General features: G+C 40.8%; 1 protein-coding gene across 1 annotated transcript in view; it reads right to left on the reverse strand.

Annotated features, from left to right (window-relative positions):
* LOC107297208 (origin recognition complex subunit 5) overlaps positions 1-21,484 on the reverse strand; it is an 83,690-nt gene that overhangs the window by 31,488 nt on the left and 30,718 nt on the right. The window contains exons 9-15 of the mRNA XM_015826566.1: positions 20,073-20,203; positions 19,264-19,312; positions 18,206-18,296; positions 15,381-15,433; positions 14,980-15,092; positions 13,226-13,273; positions 12,173-12,283 (exon numbers count right to left, since the gene is read on the reverse strand). Coding sequence (XP_015682052.1) covers positions 12,173-12,283; positions 13,226-13,273; positions 14,980-15,092; positions 15,381-15,433; positions 18,206-18,296; positions 19,264-19,312; positions 20,073-20,203 — 596 coding nt within the window. The remainder of the gene's footprint in view (positions 1-12,172; positions 12,284-13,225; positions 13,274-14,979; positions 15,093-15,380; positions 15,434-18,205; positions 18,297-19,263; positions 19,313-20,072; positions 20,204-21,484) is intronic.

Genomic DNA, 21,484 nt, shown 5'->3' on the forward strand with positions numbered 1-21,484 from the left:
AACGCTTTCATCACCAGAAGGAAATATGTTTTTAAATCAATTAAAATGAAATGTGACTTATTAGAGATTGCTTATCACCTTTCCTCTTTTTAAAAGCTTTTTAAGAGGAAAATATGGCGTGTTTTTTTCTCTTTTCTTCTTTTTGTTCACACTAATAACAAGCCTTGATGCTATTTTATCAGTAATTTGCTATAAAAAGTACAGCCTGCTCATTTTTCTGTAGTGCAACAGCAGGTTCTTGCAAAGTGCCATATTTCATACTGAAGTGCTAACCGACGCTATCATGCTGCGTTTTCTGCACCGTTCCCACTTCTAGCTTGAATGTTCTTGCCATATTTGTCAGGAGTGAAAAGTTTTGAGGAATAACGAGAAAATTAGGGGCTTTTAAAACTTCTTTTCATTCCTGGCTTTTTAACTCCCTTGACATATGCGGCACACTTAAGCTTGAACAAATTGGTGCAAATTCATTCTGTCAAGGGCAGATTTTTATGAGCGACTTATCAAGAACCAGATCTCCGTGAAATACAGTTTGTGTCAGAAACAGGAGAGAATTTTGTTCAGCTTTTAATTGGTTTAATTTCCTTCCATTCCAGGAATTTATTAGAGCAGTTGACTCTCGTAGGGCTGCTGTCACCTTAAAAAGTTTATTTTTGTTTTTAAATGTCCAACGTAACAAAATTCTCTTAACAGTTTTCTGAAAATGTTTCAAGGACGGGCCTGCTTCTCTATTAAAAACATAGCAACGTTTTGCATAACATACGATTGATTCACTGCAATTAAGCCCCAAATTATTGTTAAGTGAGTTTTGCCCAGTCTACAACTTTTCTTGCCACAGTTGTTAAGTTAGTATAATAATAATAATAATAATAATAATAATAATAATAATAATAATAATAATAATAATAATAATAATAATAATAATAGAGTTGGAAGGGATCTTGGAGGTCATCTAGTCCAACTCCCTGCTCAGGCAGGAAACCCTATATACCATTTCAGACAAATGGCTGTCCAGTCTCTTCTTAAAAACTTCCAGTGTTGGAGCATTCAGCGCTTCTGGAGGCAGGTTGTTCCACTGGTTAATTGTCCTCACTGTCAGGAAGTTTCTCCTTAGTTCCAGGTTGCTTCTCTCCTTGATTAGTTTCTATCCGTTGCTTCTCGTCCTGCCTTCAGGCGCTTTGGAGAATAGCTTGACTTCCTCTTCTTTGGGGCAGCCCCTGAGATACTGGAAGACTGCTATCATGTCCCCCCTGGTCCTTCTCTTCATTAAACTAGACAGACTCAATTCCAGCAACCGTCCCTTGTATGTTTTAGCCTCCAGTCCCCCGATCATCTTTGTTGCTCTTCTCTGCACTCATTCTAGAGCAGGCATGTCAAACTCGCGATGTCACGTGACGTCGCACAACGTATCGGGCCGGTTTTGCCATTGCCGGCAATGGGGTGGGCGCGGCTTCCACGTGATGCGTCCGGCTCGCGGGCCGGCAGTTTGACACCCCTGTTCTAGAGTCTCAACATAGTATATAACATGGTCATTAAGCCAATTTGCCTTTCCCATTGATTTTGCTCATTAGAAAGGCGCAAAAGGGGATCACATGACCCCGGGATACAGCAACCGTCAAAAACGTGAATCAGTGGCCAAGCGGCTGAATTTTGATTGCGCGATTATGGAGATGTCCCAACAGTCATCAGTCACTTTTTTTCAGCACCGTTGTAACTTTGAACGGTCGCTAAATGAGTTATTGTAAGTCAAGGACACAAATCAGTGTCTAATCTGGAGAGTGTCTAACCCTTTTCAGACCAAAGCAGGCTGCATCCTGATTTAGAATAAGGTAGGCTAAGCCAGCTTTAAACTGGGTTAATTTACTGAAAGGGATAATGCCACTTAACTTAAAATTACCCTTCCAAAGAACGAAGAGTTTCCCCCCCAAAAAAATGGGAGGCAGAGAAAAATGTTGTGCAACATCCGCACTGTCTTAATTTTCATCCATTCTAAAAAAAAATAATAATCCAGGCCATCCCTCAATAAATGCATGCAATGTGACACACATGCCTGCATGTGTGCGGAGTCTACAAAAGCCGCTGCTCATCCCAAAAAGCTGTATAAGGGCAATTTTTAGTTGAATGTTATTTTAATTAACGGTTAGCTTAATTGCCTATAAAAATAGGTGTCCCATTTACATAATTAATTAACTTCCTATTTGCATGTAGAAGTGTTTGGGCAATTAAAGCTCATCATAACTTTCGCACGACATAAAAACACCAACCTGCATTTAAAAAAAAACAAACAGACGCAGCAAAAAAAAACAACCAAAAACCAGAAGCCAAAAGAAAGAGGCACTTGCATTAACAAAGGTTAGGATTAGGGTTAAAAACAGGAATGGGGTGGGAAAGAATAAAGGCTAAAAATATTTTTGAACTGTTAAGCTGTTCAGAGTCGCTAAGTGAGATGGGTGGCTCTAGAAATGGGAATGAATGAATGAATGAATGAATGAATGAATGAAAGAGAACAACTCTGAAACATGATTAATCCATGCTTTTCTTTTTTTTTTGGCTACAATGTCTGTAGCCATTTTTGCTTCCTGGTTATTTGTCCATTTTCAAGGTCTGACCTGATAGCAGTCTTCCAATATTTGAGGGGCTGCCACAAAGGAGAAGGGGTCAACCTATCCTCCAAAGCAGAGGTCCTCAACCTTTGGGGCACCAGGGACCGGTTCCGTGGAGAGAGGTTTTTCCGCGGACTGGAGGGGGCGTGGTTTTGTGTGCTGCCTGCATCCCGCGGATGGGACTTTGCTTGTGCGGCCCTGTTGCTGGCATGCCGCGGCCCGGTACAGATCCACGCACCGGGGTTTGGGGACCCCTGCTCCAAAGCACCTGACCAGAAGCAATGGATGGAAACTAATCAAGGAGAGAAGCAACCTAGAACTAAGGAGAAAATTCCTGGCATTGAGAACAATTAATCAGTGGGACATCTTGCCTCCAGAAGTTGTGGGTGCTCCATCACTGGAGGTTTTCAAGAAGAGACTGGACACTCATTTGTCTGAAATGACATAGGGAAGAGGTCCCCAACCTGTGGGCTGTGAGGGGTTTGTGACCGGGCCACAGACATGGATAGCAAGCACGCACACGTGTATCCTCACTCACTCCATTTATGTGAGTGGCAGACGTACATGCACGCTGCTTGCGCAAATGAACCTACGTGTGCGTGCACTTTTCAGCCGCTCACACAATACCATCCCCTCTCCCCCCAGTCAGTCCACAAAGCTGGAAATGTTGGGGAACTCTGGTATAGGGGGGTTAGATTAGGGGATTAGATTAGAAATCTTCCAAGATCCCTTCCAACTCTTGTTATTCTGTTAAACACTGTCCGGTCTGCCTTTAATGCATTCTCAGTAAATTCAAGTTATCCTCACGGCCCAATCTGCAGAGAAATTATTTGAAGAGAAACTTGGCTTCAAGTATAAATATGTGTTGAATCTCCTCGTCAACAACATAATCTTAATAGCTGTTCCCTCTTCCCTAGCAATTACTTAGATTAATAACTTAATTCATTAGGGGGATATCTAAAAGCTACCACTTGCTAAGGGAGTTCTCAAAAATGAACAAGCCCCACAATTTAACTATGGAAACGTGTGAAACTCTTAAGTATGCTTACATGGATTTGAGCCTTAAAATTTGGGGTAGGCATCGTTCAAGGATCTCGTTAAAGATAGGAGGGAAGATTGTCGTTAAGACATTGCTTCATTTCCATGCTGAGAAATGGAAGTTTAGTGCATTTAACAGTCATGCTAGTAAGATTGCAATGATCTAAAAGGTAAGACCATCTAAGGCAGACATGTCAAACTCGCGATGTCACGCGACGTATCGGAGCTTTTTCCCCATTGCCGGCAATGGGGTGGGCGCGGTTTCCTCGTGACGCGTCCGGCCCACGGGCCGGCAGTTTGACACCCCTGATCTAATGGCTTAGACAGGCTTAAGATACAGGAGGATCTGGACAGACTTGAACACTGGGCGCTATCTAACAAAATGAAATTCAAGGGTGAAAAAAGTAAGGTTCTACATTTAGGCAAGAAAAACCAAATGTACAGGTATAGTATAGGGGGTGCCTGGCTCAATAGAAGTAACTGTGAGAGGGCTCTCGGAGTCCTAGTGGACCATCACTTAGATATGAGCCAGCCGTGTGCTGCAGCTGCCAAAAAAGCCAACACAGTGCTAGGCTGCATTAACCGAGGGATAGAATCAAGATCTTGTGAAGTGTTAATACCACTTTACAATGCCTTGGTAAGGCCACACTTGGAATACTGCATCCAGTTTTGGTCACCACGATGTAAAAAAGATGTTGAGACTCTAGAAAGAGTGCAGAGAAGAGCAACAAAGATGATTAGGGGACTGGAGGCTAAAGCATATAAGGAACGGTTGCTCGGATTTGGGATGTCTAGTTTAAAGAAGAGAAGGACCAGGGGGGACATGATAGCAGTGTTCCAATATCTCAGGGGCTGCCCCAAAGAAGAGGGAGTCAAGCTATTCTCCAAAGCGCCTGAAGGCAGGACAAGAAGCAACGGATGGAAACTAATCAAGGAGAGAAGCAACCTAGAACAAAGGAAAAACTTCCTGACAGTTAGAACAATCAACCAGTGGAACAACCTGCCTCCAGAAGTGGTGAATGCTCCAACACTGGAAGTTTTCAAGAAGAGACTGGACAGCCATTTGTCTGAAATGCTATAGGGTTTCCTGCCTGAGCAGGGGGTTGGACTAGATGACCTTCAAGGTCCCTTCCAACATCATCATCATCATCATCATCATCATCATCATCATCATCATCATCATCATCATTATTATTATTATTGATGTATCCACAAAGCCCGAGAAAAAAAAACCTGGTTTATAAAGATCAAAAATTCAGCACAGAGCAGATGAAGACATACAGAAATAATAAGGTTGGGAATCCCCTTCATTTAGGATGAAGCAATTCCACCTGAAATCAGAAATATGTACCTATGCTACTAGAAAGAAAAATTTACTTGCGGAAAAGTGATTGTGAAATCATTTACTGCCCAACAGAATTACAGAATTTGTTAGAAAAACCTGAACATGAATTGTTTTTACGTTTAATACTTGAATGTTAGGAGATGAAATTGACTTTAGAAGAGGACTTCTATTCAGCCCAAATAGAAAAAAAAAGCTACCAATCAAATAGAATAATCAGGAATGGGACTCCTAAATTCCTTTTATGCCTCTCCACTGGGACATGCAGCACCAATCGTAAACAAAATACTATTCAAGGGAAATGTAAATTTTATGTGCTTGCTATAAGATCAGAGCGATAAAATATTGCAGGCAAGGGTGCTCACAATATATCCAACGTGCATTTTTAGTAGCCAAAATATATAACAAATACGGCTTGCACATTAGTCATCATACTTACGATTTTTAATTGTATTAAAAGGGCCTATTAAAAATACTTTTAAATACGTGTCTGGAGCTTTGCAAATCTAAACTGAACGTCTTGAGTCATAAAGACAGTTTCCGGCTTAGAAGAAAATAAGGTACAGACATTTTGAGATCATCTTTTTTTATATAAGATTGGGAGAATTAGCAAAGCATGCAAAATTTCTAATTAAATTGCCGCTCAAACTAAAAAAAAAAAGCTTATTCAAATGAGAATTTTAACTTGAACGAAATGCATCTGATCTATAGGAAAGCCAATGTTTTCTACCCAACATAGTTACTTTCTGATATTATTATTATTCTCTGTTGCAATTTAATGAAGGCCAGCTTGGCAACAAATTAAGTCTTTCCAGGATACACAGCAAAAACAAATTCAAATCTGGTCTGCTTATTCAAATGAGAATTTTAAGGTGAACGAAATGCATCTGATCTATATAGGAAAACCAACGTTTTCTACCCAACAGAGTTACTTTCTGATATTATTATTATTATTATTATTATTATTATTATTATTATTATTATTATTATTATTATTATTCTCTGTTGCAATTTAATGAGGACCAGCTTGGCAACAAATTAAGTCTTTCCAGGATACACAGCAAAAACAAATTCAAATCTGGTCTGCTTATTCAAATGAGAATTTTAAGGTGAACGAAATGCATCTGATCTACAATATATAGGAAAAGCAATGTTTTCTACCCAACAGAGTTACTTTCTGATATTATTATTATTATTATTCTCTGTTGCAATTTAATGAGGACCAGCTTGGCAACAAATTAAGTCTTTCCAGGATACACAGCAAAAACAAATTCTGTAGTTCTTGCAAGTTAACAGGGTTTTTGCTCTGCCATTTGGTCACCACAAAATATTACCTCAATAAAAGCTCTTTTCACATGCAAAGCAATAGCAGAGGTCAAAAACAGTTATTACTGTAGAGTTGCTCATGCCGTATTTTGAATCGCAACCGAGGAGAGGAAAAAAAACGACTTTTAAATAGTACTCCTCTCCAACTTCAAAGAAAAAAAAACCACGGATTTTCAGAGGTCAGAACATAAAAATTGGAATGTGGCACTAAAGAGAATTTATATGCTCCCGGGGTCAACGCTTGGCCACCGGGAGGAACAGAGACTGCTTATTTATTGCCCAACAGAAAATAATAGAAAAGTGAAGTTCACACGGGAAGTCCTCGACTTACAACATTTCGCTTAGTGACCGTTCAAAGTTACAACGGCGCTGAAAAAAATGACTTATGAGCATTGTCCATGCTTACAGCCCGTGGTCACGTGATCAAAATTCAGATGCTTGGCGACTGACTCGTATTTATGACGGTTGCCAATCCCCTTTTGTGACCTCCTGACAAGCCAAGTCAATGGGGAAGCCAGATTCACTTAACAACCGGGTTACTCACTTAACAACCGCGGTGATTCACTCAACGGCTGCGGCATGAGAAGTCATAAAATGAGGCAAAATTCACTTAAGAACCGTCTCGCTTAGCGACAGAAAGTTTGGGCTCAACTGTGGTCGTAAGTCAAGGACGACCTGTAAAGGGGATGAAATTCCTCTCGCGCTGGTTTGTCAAATATTCGGAAACAGAGAAAAGAACAGGAAGGGGGGGGAAAAATGGGTCTTTTTTTGGAAGGTTTTTTCCCCCCCCCGAGGGTAAGAACAAAGAAAAAAAACTTCCATTTTTACCAGCGCTGTCCCTTCTGTTCCTTCCAGTTGATAATCTGAATCAAACAATAGCAACAGCACTTAGACTTATATACTGCTTTACGGTGCTTGACAGACCTTTCCAAGCGGTTTACAGAGTCAGCCTGTTGCCCCCCCCCCAAAATCCAGGTCCTCATTTTACCGGCCTTGGAAGGACGGAAGGCTGAGTCAAGGTCAGGATCGAACTCCTGGCAGCAGGCAGAATTAGCCTGTAATACTGCATTCTAACCACTGTGCTACCAGGAAGAAGAATGAGAAAGGGAATAAGAGAAGAAGGAAGGAAGGAAGGAAGGAAGGAAGGAAGGAAGGAAGGAAGGAAGGAAGGAAGGAAGGAAGGAAGGAAGGAAGGAAAGAAAGGAGGGAGGCATAGCAATAGCACTTAGACTTATATACCGCTTCACAGTGCTTTATAAAGCCCTCTCTAAGTGGTTTAGAGAGTCAGCATTTTCCCCCCCAACAATCTGGGTTCTCATTTTACCAACCTCGGAAGGATGGAAGGTTGAGTCAACCTTGAGCCAGTCAGGATCGAACTCCTGGCAGCGGGCAGAATTAGCCTGCAATACTTCCTTCTAACCACTGTGCTACCAGGAAGGAGAATGAGAAAGGGAACAGGAGAGGAAGGAAGGAAGGAAAGAAGGAAGGAGGGAGGGAGGAAGGAAGGAAGGAAGGAAGGAAGGAAGGAAGGAAGGAAGGAAGGAAGGAAGGAAGGGAGGGAGGGAGGGAGGCATAGCAATAGCACTTAGACTTATATACCGCTTCACAGTGTTTTACAAAGCCCTCTCTAAGCGGTTTACAGAGTCAGCCATTGGCCCCCAGCAATCTGGGTCTTCATTTTACCGACCTCAGAAGGATGGAAGGCCAAGTCAACCTTGAGCCAGTCAGGATCGAACGGCTGGCAGTGGGCAGAGTTTTCCAGCAATCCTGCCCTCTAACCACTATGCCGCCACCATCATGCCTAAAGGTACATTAAGGTATCTAGACTGAATTTCAAGGGCTACTAGTTATTCGCACCTGACCAGCTGACATCTAACGGGACGGGTGTATCTCAAATCCGTGTTACACCTGAGCAATTAAATATTGGGTGGGGTGTGTGTGCGTGTAAAAGCATGTGCAGGCATGCGAGAGACACAATATCACAAATGCATGTTCAGAAGGTTCACCTTATTGATTGAAATATTCCATGTCCCCAATAGGATGGCAATTGGGCATAACAGGCCATAACAATATATTTCAGTAGAGGTAGAAGGATGTGCAAAAAAATTAACCTTTGAGAAACTGTGATAATCCCATAAATTCATGAATGTTAAAGAAGAAAAAGAACTTTAGAGATTAATCTAGTCTGTGCCACGACTATCCAATTTCTGCTCAAATACTGTACTTCCAAAGCAGATGAATCCACCATACTGAGAAAGTCCTAAATAGTAAGTCTTACTATTAGGAAATTTTTCTTGATGTCCAATTAAAATCAACCATTTGATAATTTATGCCTATTGCTTCTTGCCCTATCTTCTAATACAAAGTCCTAATCATCTTCTACATCACAATCTTCCAGATAATGAACATAACTATCATGTCTCTTTTTGGTCTTCTCCTTTCCAAGTAAATTATTCAACCAGTTCTGGGTCCTTTCAGTGGTAGCATAGTCTAGCCCATTTTTTATTTATTTTATTTATTAAGACATTTTAAAATCCCACCTTTATTACTTTTTAAGTAACTCAAGGTAATGAACACACACGCTACTCCTTTCTCCTCCTATTTTTTTATTTTCTTTGCTATAATCTCGTGGGAAATGATAACATGCATTGGGCACACTTTGTTATGCTCAATTTCAAGTCCTTGGATGGAGTGTGGGCTTTGGAAAAGATTTTAATAACTGTCAGGTCATTAAAGAAGCTGAATTCTTTGATAAAAGCGCCATCTGCTGTATAATCTGAAACACTGTAAAAGTTAAGTTGTTCTACACAGCATTGTGACAAAGAAATAATGGCTACAGTTGTACAACACTTTGTAATGCTTTGGTAAGACTGCACTTGGGATACGGCATCCAGTTTTGGTCACCACGATATACTGTAAAAAAGATGTTGAGACTCTAGAACAGTGTTTCTCAACCTTGACAATTTTAAGGCATGTGGACTTCAACTCCCAGAATTCCACAGCCAGCAATGCTGGCTGTGGAATTCTGGGAGTTGAAGTCCACATGCCTTAAAATTGTCAAGGTTGAGAAACACTGCTCTAGAAAGATTGCAGAGAAGAGCCACAAAGATGATTAAGAAAACTGGAGGCTAAAACATAGGAAGAAAGGTTGAAGGACAAGAATTAGGTACGTCTAGTCTAATTAAAAGGACTAGGAGTGACATGATAGAAGTGTTCCAATATTTGAGGGGTCGCCACAAAGAAGAGGGGGTCAACCTATTCTCCAAAGGAAGGACAGGAACCAATGGATGGAAACTAACCAAGGAGAGAAGCAACCTAGAACTAAGGAGAAACTTCCTGACAGTCAGAACAATTAACCAGTGGAACAACCTGTCTCCAGAAGCTGTGAATGCTCCAACACTGGAGGTTTTTAAGAAGAGACTGGACAGCCATTTGTCTGAAATGGTATAGGGTCTCCTGCTTGAGCTGGGGGTTGGACTAGAAGACCTCCAAGGTCCCTTCCAACTCTGTATTTCTGTTATTCCGCAATGACTCCAACACAACGAAGACAGTTATCAATTAGCTTTGAAAGTGTTCAGGGATGTGTTCACCTATTGAGAAGCAGGCTTTCCTATTTCCATATTGTCCAAATAAAACACACAGGTTCTTCAATCAATCAGAAAATCCCAGGAAGAGGGCAATAAAAAAAAAAAAAACCAATTACAGACTGATGATTTCAAGCTGAACATTATATGTTAATCATCAAACAACGAAATGGAAGGAAGATTATCTTCTTCAGTGTAAAGATACCCAAACTGCTTTCTAATAAATCTCACATGTCACTTTAAATTATTCTTTAGCTCTGATAGAGCTAAGTCTTTTTATTTTTTTACCCCAAAGTCAAACCCTGTGTTTCCAATAGACCTAAAATAATTACTGAGTCGGAAGCGGCCGATTGCTATTTTCTCGTAATTCCATCGTATGTTCACAGAATTCCACTTTTTCAGACTTTAGATTGACGCTCAAACTAGGCAGACCATCAAAAGTTCAAATGAAAGAAGGAAGGCATTTACAAAAAATGGATTACGTGAGAAAGCAGAATGAGTGAACGAATTTGAAAAGGACAGAACAATTTTATTTATCCACAAAAGTGGTTTTATATAAATAAAAGCAAAGCAAAGCCACATTAACCATACAGAAAATTGTAGCTGTAGGGTGTATTCATATATTCATCGTTCAAGTAAGTAGATCGAATATTCAACTGCCCTTTATGGGAGATATTAAAAAGGGGATATTTTTTATATCCCATGAGCAGTATTCGTTTTTCCCCCTCCCCTCTATTTGTTACAATTTTCATTTCATTTTATAAAATTGCCCTAAGTCGCTTTTTATTCATGAGGATAGAGTGCCATCTAGTGCACGTTCACAGGATAAAAATCCAAATTATTGCAGAATAAGCGACACATACATTTGGGAGGCAAAAAAGAAACATGCAACTTGTTAAATGAAAAAATCACGAGTCTCTGCCTGGGTCACTTACATCACTTCAGCCACGGTTATTAAGCACAATCACCTTGGTTAGTAAGTGAGACATCACAAGACTCAACTTGCTATTTTATGGCCATCTTCTCCATTTACACAGAAGCCAGCTGTGAAGCCTACAGATGGCCATCAGATGACCCATGGACACCGCAACAGTTGTCTGGATTTCAATCGCGTAACTGTCGGGATACTAGAATGGTTGATCATAAAGTGTGGGGAAAGAACCGCACTGGTGGGAGGAGGGATCAAGCTGGGAGCTAGTCTGGAGTCCCTGCGCCACTACAAAAAGGCCAGGGCTGACTCTGTAAACCTATCTAAATGTTATCTAATTGTTCCCAGGCATTGGCTGCCAGACTGGGGAAATTCCAAGGCTGACTTGGTCACTCAACAGCGAGACACTGGCGAAGCGGGCGCAGCAGCGCCTGCATTTTCTGCATCACATGAGAAAAGCACATCTTCCTTCCCCTGTCCTGACCACTTTCTACAGGGGGACGATCGAGAGCATCCCGTCATACAGCATCACAGTCTGGTTTGGAGGCATCCCTTTCAGACAGGAAGGCGGTGCAGAGAGTGGTGAGGATGGCCGAAAAGATCATTGGCAGTTCCCTCCCTTCCATCCAGGACATAGCACAGAAGCATTGCTTGAGCAGGGTCCGCAAGATTATCTGGGACGCTACACACCCTCTCCATGACCTGTTTTCCTTGTTACCTTTGGGGGGGGGGGCTCCGTGGTATCCGTAGCAGAATATCCAGATTCAGCCATAGTTTCATTCAATACAGCGTTAACCTTGTGAACTCTCAAGCTTCCTCCTTCCGTCATATATTCAAGATGGACAGTATTTAATATTTATTTGCTACGTATATGTAGGGGTGTGGGTCTGTACATATGTTGTTCGTAGTATGTTTAGGTGTGTGTCATGTATGTGTTTCACTTGAGAGCGGGCAACTAAATTTCATTTTTGATGTGTGCCGTTGTGCCCACAGTAAAAAAAATGACAATAAAGGTATCTTATCTTATCTTATCGGTTCAACATAATAAAGTAATTAGCCCGAAATCTCTATGTGTGGACCTGGTTGTTTAAAAGTTAGTTTTTCAGTGCCATCTTAGTTCTGAATGTTCGCTAAACAGAGCAGTCATTAACCAAGGACGATCAAGGATTGCCTGTAGGCTAGGGTTTTTCCAATGCTGTTGTTAACTTTGCACCGTCACTAAAGAAGCTGTTGTAAGTTTGGGGATACCTGTAACTGTAACACTAGCGGCAACAGGTTTGTGATTATTTTGTAAACAAGAAAGCGAGGTCTGAAATTTGTGTCGAGGCTCTAAACACAGGGCAGTTTCACTCACCTGGGAAAATATATTTGCAGTCGGAGGAATTCGGCTGTCCACAATGCTGTAGAGTATGGCTAGCAATCGGTCCAGTGGGAAGGGCTTGGGCCCCAGAAGATGGTTGCTGGTCTGTTTTTATTTTTTTTAAAAAAGAAATTGTTAATGGCACTAGCTTGGAATCTTGCAGAATTAATTTTGTTAACTTTACTACTACTCCAGCTGCCAAAACCCACATGCATATAGAAATAAGCTTTAATGAATTTAGTGTCATAATTCAGGTAGGTAGTGATGGTTATTAATTATTATTATTTTAATTACCTGAGGTTTCCTAAGTCCAAGACAACTCTGGGCAAAATACCGTTAAGTCCGATACATATATTAAAAGCACCTTAAAAATGTATTGAATCGAGGCACCACGTCTGGACTTGTTTTTAGGACCATTTTTACAAGGGTCGTAAAAAGAAAATTGCCTGGTCATTAAGCAAATCCATTCTCCTGAATGGACGTTTTTTTTTTTTCTGGAATCTGGCAAAAGTCACAAATTGGGGTCACGTGACCACAGAATGCTACAACCAGTTAAGTGCAACGTGGTTGTCAGGGGCCCAAAATGTGTTCATATAAACATGGGGTGGGGGGGTGGAGAGGAGACAGCAGTTGTAAGTTCAAGTCGTAATTCGCTTTTTTTGAAGTCTGTAATGTCAAAAGGTAGTTAAGCAACCGGTCATAAATAGAGGACTATCTCTATTGTACTCTTAAGAGAAACATCATTTCTAAGAGGGGAACTCTTCATTTGCTGAAATTCTTCTGAATTTACCCTTTTCATACTTATCATCTGTACCTAGATATAGAAATATAGATAGGTAGGTAGGTAGGTAGGTAGGTAGATAGATATAGATATATAGTATATAGCTCTATCTATAGATATCTATAGATATATACACACACACATATATATTCATATTCACACACATATATATTCATATATACACACACATACATACATATACAAACACACACACACATAGCACACAAAATTTTATATGGATCAGAAACACAAAGCTAAATAAACACCTTTTCATGTTTCTTCTGAAAGTCTACCTTCCTAATTTTTCCATGATGCTGCAAGTAAAAAGAAGAAATTAGTTATCAGATAGACGTTTACAGAACTGGCATCCAGCTAGAAGATGGCGGAGACTCAGTGTATTTTTGCATGCATAATTCAACTATAATTCATCTTATTTTTCTTTATTAACTATTTAGATAACAATAACACAGAAATAGAGCTTCTAGCTTGGAATGCCTGCTATCAACCTACAACCAGGATGGTGCTGAACCAATTGTGGTTAGGACTGGTCCTCAAGAATTCTGGCTGCCCCAGCACCTTTGTAGTCACACAGGATTGTGACCTGGGTGCTTAGCAACCTGACCAAACTGATGACCGGTTGCCAAGGGCCCTGCAATCACATGACTGCCATTTGAGCCAATGGGGAAGCCAGCAGTTTAGGTCAAAAAGTTATTGAGGTAAGTCTCTCCCATCCAATTTATTTTTTAAGCAGTGAAATCCAGATGACTCTCTGGCCTTAATTTAAATTTATTTCTACTAAACACAGTTGCTTGCTCTTACATCCTCAGCGTCAATGCTGCTAACATCGGATGTTCTTGCTTGGACCAAATACGAAGATGCAGCCGATTTCCCCTTAACTTGTGTGTTACTTTTAGAGTAAGAATACTGGGGGTGGGGGGGAGAGGAAGGATGTGTATGGGAATTAGTTAGATATAACAACATCGTAGTAGAGTGTTTTTCAAGGTTGTTTGAAATAAGAGATGATAAGAAATGGCGGGCTGGAGAACTGGAGAAAAGGTCTGCATTTCAAACTAATTGGAGAATGTGATTTCTGACTGTTAATTAGAGGAGGGAATTGTGTTTTGATACTATGTGTTTAGGGGAGGAGAATTCAGATTTCGGCTTCAACCATGTACATGCCGATGCCATGCTACTCGAATAAAGATTCTTTAAGGTAAACAATGCCTCAAAGTTCTTTGAAGAGTTTCATCTGTCGGAACCAGGACACTCAGTTAATTTGAATTTTTCTGGGCTTTTGGCTGGCAGACTCTATCCTCTCTTATCCATATTCTGGATAGAGAGGATAGAGTCTGCCAGCCAAAAGCCCAGAAAAATTCAAATTAATTTAACTGAGGACTGTGTTGTAAACAGGAGACAGATGGTGTCATCTCTCTCTCCCCCTCAGTTGAAAGAGGGCTGTTCAATGTTGCAAACTGAGGCTCCAGAGGCTTCAAATGGTGGCCACAGGGGAGAAAAGGGCGCAGAGCAGGCCCCAAGATGGCGGCCTCAAGAAAGACCCAGTCTCAATAAGGGACACAAAAAGGCGGCCACGCCCAAAAAGGCTGCCACACTCCGAGTGGCAGCTCAAAATGGCGGCCACACTCAAAATGGCAGCCACACTCAAAATGGCCTCTTTGACCCCTCTTTCAGACCAGTGGTCCTCTCTATCCACGTTCTGCAAAGATCAGAAGTTGCTTCTTTCTTTCTTTCTTTCTTTCTTTCTTTCTTTCTTTCTTTCTTTCTTTCTTTCTTTCTTTCTCTTTCTTTCTTTCTTTCTCTTTCTTTCTTTCTTTCCTTTCTCTTTCTTTCTTTCTTTCTTTCTTTTCCGAACAGCATTGCTTTTTTGCACTTCCCCTTTTTTCTCATTTTTCCCTTTCGATATCTTCACGCCGCGTAAAAAATCTTCGGTAAAAATTATAATTTTTTTTTTTCATTTGAATCTGCAACCTTTTTAAAGACCAAAATAACAAAACCTAATTACCTTCACAAAGAATCTTTTATCTGTCCTGGCAGGATTGTAAGAGGCGAGGTAAGCTGCTATCAGAAGGAACTTGGAGTAATAGGGCAGTTCTACATGAGCGTGAGCTGAAAGTCCTAGGGGGAAAAAAAAAAAAACCCAGTAAAACAAAGAAATATTGAATCTGACAACTTAAAAGCTCATGTGTTTTAAAAAAAATCAATTTAAAGGTTCTCGTCCACAGCTTAAGATTTTTTTTTATTATTATTATTTGTTTTGGTTTTCACTGGATACATTTTTTTTGTGAAGCTGCTGGTATATTTATAAATGCTTGCTCGGTTAACGGTGGCTGATTTGTTCTAAATTGTTAAGGCTCCCTTTGTCATCAATAATTTACACAGCCAAACTATTGTAGCTACACATACCTTTCACTTGTCCAGGTTCTCCATTATCTTGCTGTAATCGTTCCCACTGGGAGCTAAAAAGACAAGGTAGCCATTTAAAAGCCCTGTGTTTGCCACGGCGAAAAGCAAAGGTGTTTTTTTTTATGTTTCGCTTTTAAAAGAGGATACACATTTGGGATTCTTTGGGATTGAAGCAGTAAGGCAGTTAAATTGTTTAACAGTACATCGACAACAGGAACAATACAAGATTATTTTACTGAACAGACAGCTTGGCAACTGGAGAACAAAACCCAGGTGTTCCTTTAAACATTTTGTAAAAATGTGCTGTGATGCTTTTGTCCTAGGGTACAATACAGAAAATTTTATCCAAACAATACAGCAGCTACCTTCCTTACTATCTCAAAATAGACACCTCCAGCAGGGAATCAGAAACAGTTTTGCTAATTAACTGGACAAATGATATAAATACTAGACGTGAATCAAAGAAGGGAATAAAAAAAAAAGACCAAATGAAATTCATCAGCCACGCTCATCCATTTCAGCACCTAGTGGACAATCACTTAAATAGGAGCCAGCCGTGTGCTGCAGCTGCCAAAAAAGCCAACACAGTGCTGGGCTGCATTAACAGAGGGATAGAATCAAGATCACGTGAAGTATTAATACCACTTTACAAGGCCTTAGTAAGGCCACACTTGGAATTCTGCATCCAGTTTTGATCACCACGATGTAAAAAAGATGTTGAGACTCTAGAAAGAGTACAGAGAAGAGCAACAAAGATGATTAGGGGACTGGAGGCTAAAACATATAAGGAACGGTTGCTGGAATTGGGTATGTCTAGTTTAACGAAGAGAAGGACGAGGGGGGACAGGATAGCAGTCTTCCAGTATCTCAGGGGCTTCCCCAAAGAAGAGGGAGTCAAGCTATTCTCCAAGGCGCCTGAAGGCAGGACGAGAAACAACAGGTGGAAACTGATCAAGGAGAGAAGAAACCTAGAACTAAGGAGAAACTTCCTGACAGTGAGGACAATTAACCAGTGGAACAACCTGCCTCCAGAAGCGGTGAATGCTCCAACACTGGAAGTTTTTAAGAAGAGACTGGATAGCCATTTGTCTGAAATGGTATAGAGTTTCCTGCCTGAGCAGGGAGTTGGACTAGATGACCTTCAAGGTCCCTTCCAACTTTATTATTATTATTATTATTATTATTATTATTATTATTATTATTATTAGATCAACATTTATTATTCAACATTACATGTCATCCTTACTAGATCCAGTGTAAGGTGAATACGGGAAATTATATCAGGAAATGTTAGCGACAGGTGTTAATGAAAAGGCCCCTTTGGAAATGTGTTGCTGAATATCAACAGCAGAATGAGACCAAACATATTTGCTAGCTGTTTTCCTAGGGACAACCAAAAAAACCTTAAGAAAAGTAGTCCCAAAGGCAGCTTTTCAATAAGTTGACCGATTCTCCAAGGCACCTGAAGGCAGGACAAGAAGCAATGGACTTATTTATTTATTTATTTATTTATTTATTAAATTTATATACCGCCCTATCTCCCTTGCGGGACTCAGGGCGGTGAACAGGCGATACTAAAAACCACGAATAAATAAATAGTTTCTGTTTTAAAATCGAATTGAATAATAGGCCTGTTCTAAAAACACACCCATACAAAACCCCCCACTGAAACACAATCCAAACTACGCCAGGCCGGCCGCACGGAATAGATGGGCCTTCAGGGCTCGGCGAAAGGGCCTTCAGAGGGAGAACTAAGAAATAGAAATCAGAAATTTTCTTTCTGTGAGAACAATTAATAGGGGGAAAGGATTGCCTCCAGAAGTTGTGGAGGTTAAAAAATGGAGTTTTTAAAGAAGAGGTTGGACTGCCATTTGTCTGGAATGCTATAGGCTAGGGGTGTCAAACTGCCAGCCCATGGACTGGATCCATCATAGTGAAACCGCGCCCTCCCCATTGCTGGCAATGGCAAAAAATTCACGATACGTTGCGACACATCACATGACGTTGCGAGTTTGACACCCCTGGTATAGAGTCTCCTGCTTGAGCAGGGGGTTGGACTAGAAGATCTCCAAGGTCCCTTCCAGCTCTGTTACTATACAATTCATCTGTACTCCTTCAGTATTTAGAAGGACGAGGGGGGACATGATAGCAGTGCTCCAGTATCTCAGGGGCTGCCCCAAAGAAAAGGGAGTCAAGCTATTCTCCAAAGCGCCTGAAGGCAGGACAAGAAGCAATGGGTGGAAACTGATCAAGGAGAGAAGCAATCTAGAACTAAGGAGAAACTTCCTGACAGTGAGAACAATTAACCAGTGGAACAACCTGCCTCCAGAAGCTGTGAATGCTCCAACACTGGAAGTTTTTAAGAAGAGACTGGACAGCCATTTGTCTGAAATGGTATAGGGTTTTCTGCCTAAGCAGGGGGTTGGATTTGATGACCTCCAAGGTCCCTTCCAACTTTATTATTATTATTATTATTATTATTATTATTATTATTATTATTATTATTATTATTATTATTATTATTATATTATTATTATTATTATTATTATTATTATTATTATTATTATTATTATTATTATTATTGACTGCTTTTAATAGCAAACCCATACAAGAAACCTCCCATATCCCCCCCCTTGTCTTCGGTATCACTTGAATAACCGCATATTTTTCATTAGTAACAAAAATAAACTCTTATGACCCATATTAAGCAGAGTTTAAAAAGATAGGGAGACATAATGATTGGGGGGAAAAAAAACTTTCGTATTTGATAGTTCGGGGTTGCTGTAAAAAAAATAAATAAATAGAGAAGGAAGAGAAGCAATTACCTTGATATCTCCCGAAGATAAACCGTTTGCATCGCTTTCTTCAAATGGGATTCAATATTTTTCCACAGTCGGCGTGTGTCGCGTTCATTCGCTGTGCCGGGGAAAGACAATTTAATCAGGGCTGATCTCTCAAAAGCCTCCAGCTATGTAACAATAGCTGCCAATTTTATTCATATTTTCTCTGACTCCATGCCTTCTGTCTTGGCAGCTCTAGAATATCTAGCCAAATGGATAAATTGTTTTCAGAGATAAGGATTCTGGAATCTGCAGTCCCAATACAGGAGGAGATGGCCATACTGGAGACGTTTACAGTAATGTTTGAATCTCGGGATTCCCAACCCCGGGTTGTGGCCCACAGTCATGGCCTGTTGAGAACTGGGTCACATAAGCAGCGTGCGAGGGAGCGCATGCAGCCCCACTTGCCTGAGCGATGGGCGCGTGCCCTCGCAGCTCCATTTGCATGAGCGCACGCACCTGCCACTCACACAGAACTCCACTCTCCCTTTCGTTCCCCGTCTGTCCGCCAAGCCAGAAAAGTTGGGGACCGCAGTTTTAGGTCAACAATTTTTGGAATCAACTTGCCTTCAAACGGGCTAACTTAAAGAACGTGCTCAAAATCCAGGCCCCGCAGGATTGAAATTTGGTAAACGCTTGGCTGTTTCGGTACTACTGCGATCAGCTAAACACACGATTGTCGTTTCCAACACCCCCCACCAGCTTCCCATAAGAAAATTTCTGGAGTAATTCTTGTCTCCCATTGAACTAGCATATGTGTATCTATTTTTTTCCCCTTTTTGCGACCCTATAATCCCTTTTATTGGGGTGGAGTCGAGGTGACTGAATGGAGCTGAGTGTTTGCTGGTCGGATGCCCTTCCTGACGCCTAGGCGGAGTTGGCAGCAGATATTTCCTCTTTGAGCGCCTGATAGAGAAACATCTGCCAGCTGCGTAGGATTGAACTCTCAACCTTCCGAGTGGGAGGCGAGCATCTTCACCTCTAGGCCACTGCGCCGCTCAACATACGTGTATCTATGACAACACTGAAAGTAGACTACTCACCCTCTCCTTGGACCACAGGTTCACAATATTTAGAAAAATTAAGGGCAGCCTGTAAGATAAAGAGTGCAAAGTTTATTTAGTATCATTTAGAACTTAAAGATCTGGAGACCAAAACCTACGAAGAACGGTCTGCAGGATTTGGGTTTGGCTAGTCTAAAGAAAAGAAGAAGTAGGGGAGACATGATAGCAGCATTTCAGTATCTGAGGGGCTGCCACAAAGAGGAGGGGGTCACATTATTCTGCAAGGCACCAGAGGGAAGGATGAGAAACAATGGTTGGAAACCGACCAAAGAGAGAAGCAACCTGGAATTAAGGAGAAACTTCCTGACAATCCACCAATGGAACAGCTTTTGCCTCCAGAAATCGTGGGCGCTCCATCACTGGAGATTTTAAAGAAGAGACTAGACAGTCACCTGTCTGAGATGGTCTAGGTTCTGCTTGAGCAGAGGGCTGGACTAGAAGACCTCCAAGGTCCCTTCTGGTTCTATTCTATTCCTTATTCTATTTTATTCCTTATTCTATTCTATTCTATTCTATTCTTTATTCTATTCCTTATCCTATCCTATCCTATCCTATCCTATTCCTTATTCCATTCCATTCCATTCCATTCCATTCCCTATTCTATTCTATTCTATTTCTATTTCTAATTCTATTTATATATGCATATATGTCACACGCCATTTAGTGGATCTTTAAGTTCTTTTGAGAGCGGGCATCAGCATTTCATTTTTTAATGTATGCCAGTGTGTTCACAGAAGAAGTGATGATAAAGATTATCTTATCTTATCTTGATTATGAAGATCCCTCACCAGATGCTGGAGCTCCTTCAAGTCCCTGCAGACTGGATAGAAGACTCCCAGAAGAATATTGATATATGCAGCATAAAAATCAAACGAATACTCTGGAGGATGGTCATGGGACAGAATCTTCTGCAGATGTCCTATTTGAATTAAAAACAAAAACACGGTTTTCCATTAAAACTCACAGAGTGACTTACCACATTGCTTCCCATACTAAAATTCAGGAGACATCACACAGAACAATATTTTTTATATAAGACCAAGAAACGTGCTGTTACAGTTACAGCCATTTTGCAAAACAATAATAATAATAAGTATTTCTTTTTAGCTATTCAGCTCGCTCTCGTTAATCAGGTAACATTCTAATTATTAAAGCAAAAAGGAGCAACCCAAGTCTTCTTAATTAAAATCATCGTTATCGTGCTTTTAGTTTCTTTGCAGATGCAATTCTCTTTGAAGAAAACATCTACCACAATTCCTTCTTTTCCATCAGATTCCCAGAATGATCAAAGCAATCTCCTAGAAACTACCTTTTCTCAACATCAGGCAAACATTTTATTAACATGTCCCTTAGGGTCCTTGTTCATTTATACAGTGATTATTAACTGTCAGGCAAGTTAACATTATTTGTTGATTATCTCATATTCGTATTTTACACTACGTGTTTTGTGTTTTTTTTAGTACGTCATTCTGAGAGTGATGACTGATTAGTGGGAAGTAAGATGCTTCTAATTAATATACTGCTTGCCACCATACCCATTAGAACTTCTGAAATGCAGGTAGTCTTGACTTATGACCACAATTTCTGTTAAATGAAATATTTGTTAAGCGAGTTTTGCTCCATTTTACGACCTTTCTTGCCTTGGTTGTTAAGTGGATCACTGCAGTTGCTAAGTTAGTGACACGGTTGTTAAGTGAATCTGGATTCCCCCCCACCATGGATTTTGCTGGTCAGAAGGTCACAAAAGGGGACCACATGGCCTTGGGACACAGCCACGGTCATAAATTATGAACCGGTTGCCAAGCGTCTGAATTTTGATCACAGGATCACGGGGATGCTGCAAAGTTCGTAACTGTGAAAAATGGTCATAAGTCAGGCTTTTTTCAGTGCCGTTGCAACTTCGAACGGTCACTAAACAAACTGTTGTAAGTTGAGGACTATCTACAGTCCCTTGACAGATGTGTGTGTGTGTGTCTGGCTTAGCTGCTAACCATCTCCATTATCCAGCACCTAAAGACTGAGCCTCATGCGTCTAGTTCACGGAACGGCAACCCGCGGCTCTGGAGCCGCATGTGGCTCTTTCAGCCTTCTCCTGCGGCTCCCAGCCTCCTCCGCCATTTGGAGAGAGAGAGAGAGAGAGAGAGAGAGAGAGAGAGAGAGAGAGAGGCACTTGCGCTTCCCTTCTCTCTCTCTCTCTCTC

This window comes from Protobothrops mucrosquamatus, unplaced genomic scaffold (assembly GCF_001527695.2).
Source record: "Protobothrops mucrosquamatus isolate PMUCROS unplaced genomic scaffold, P.Mucros_1.0 scaffold3181, whole genome shotgun sequence".
Classification (NCBI taxonomy): domain Eukaryota; kingdom Metazoa; phylum Chordata; class Lepidosauria; order Squamata; family Viperidae; genus Protobothrops; species Protobothrops mucrosquamatus.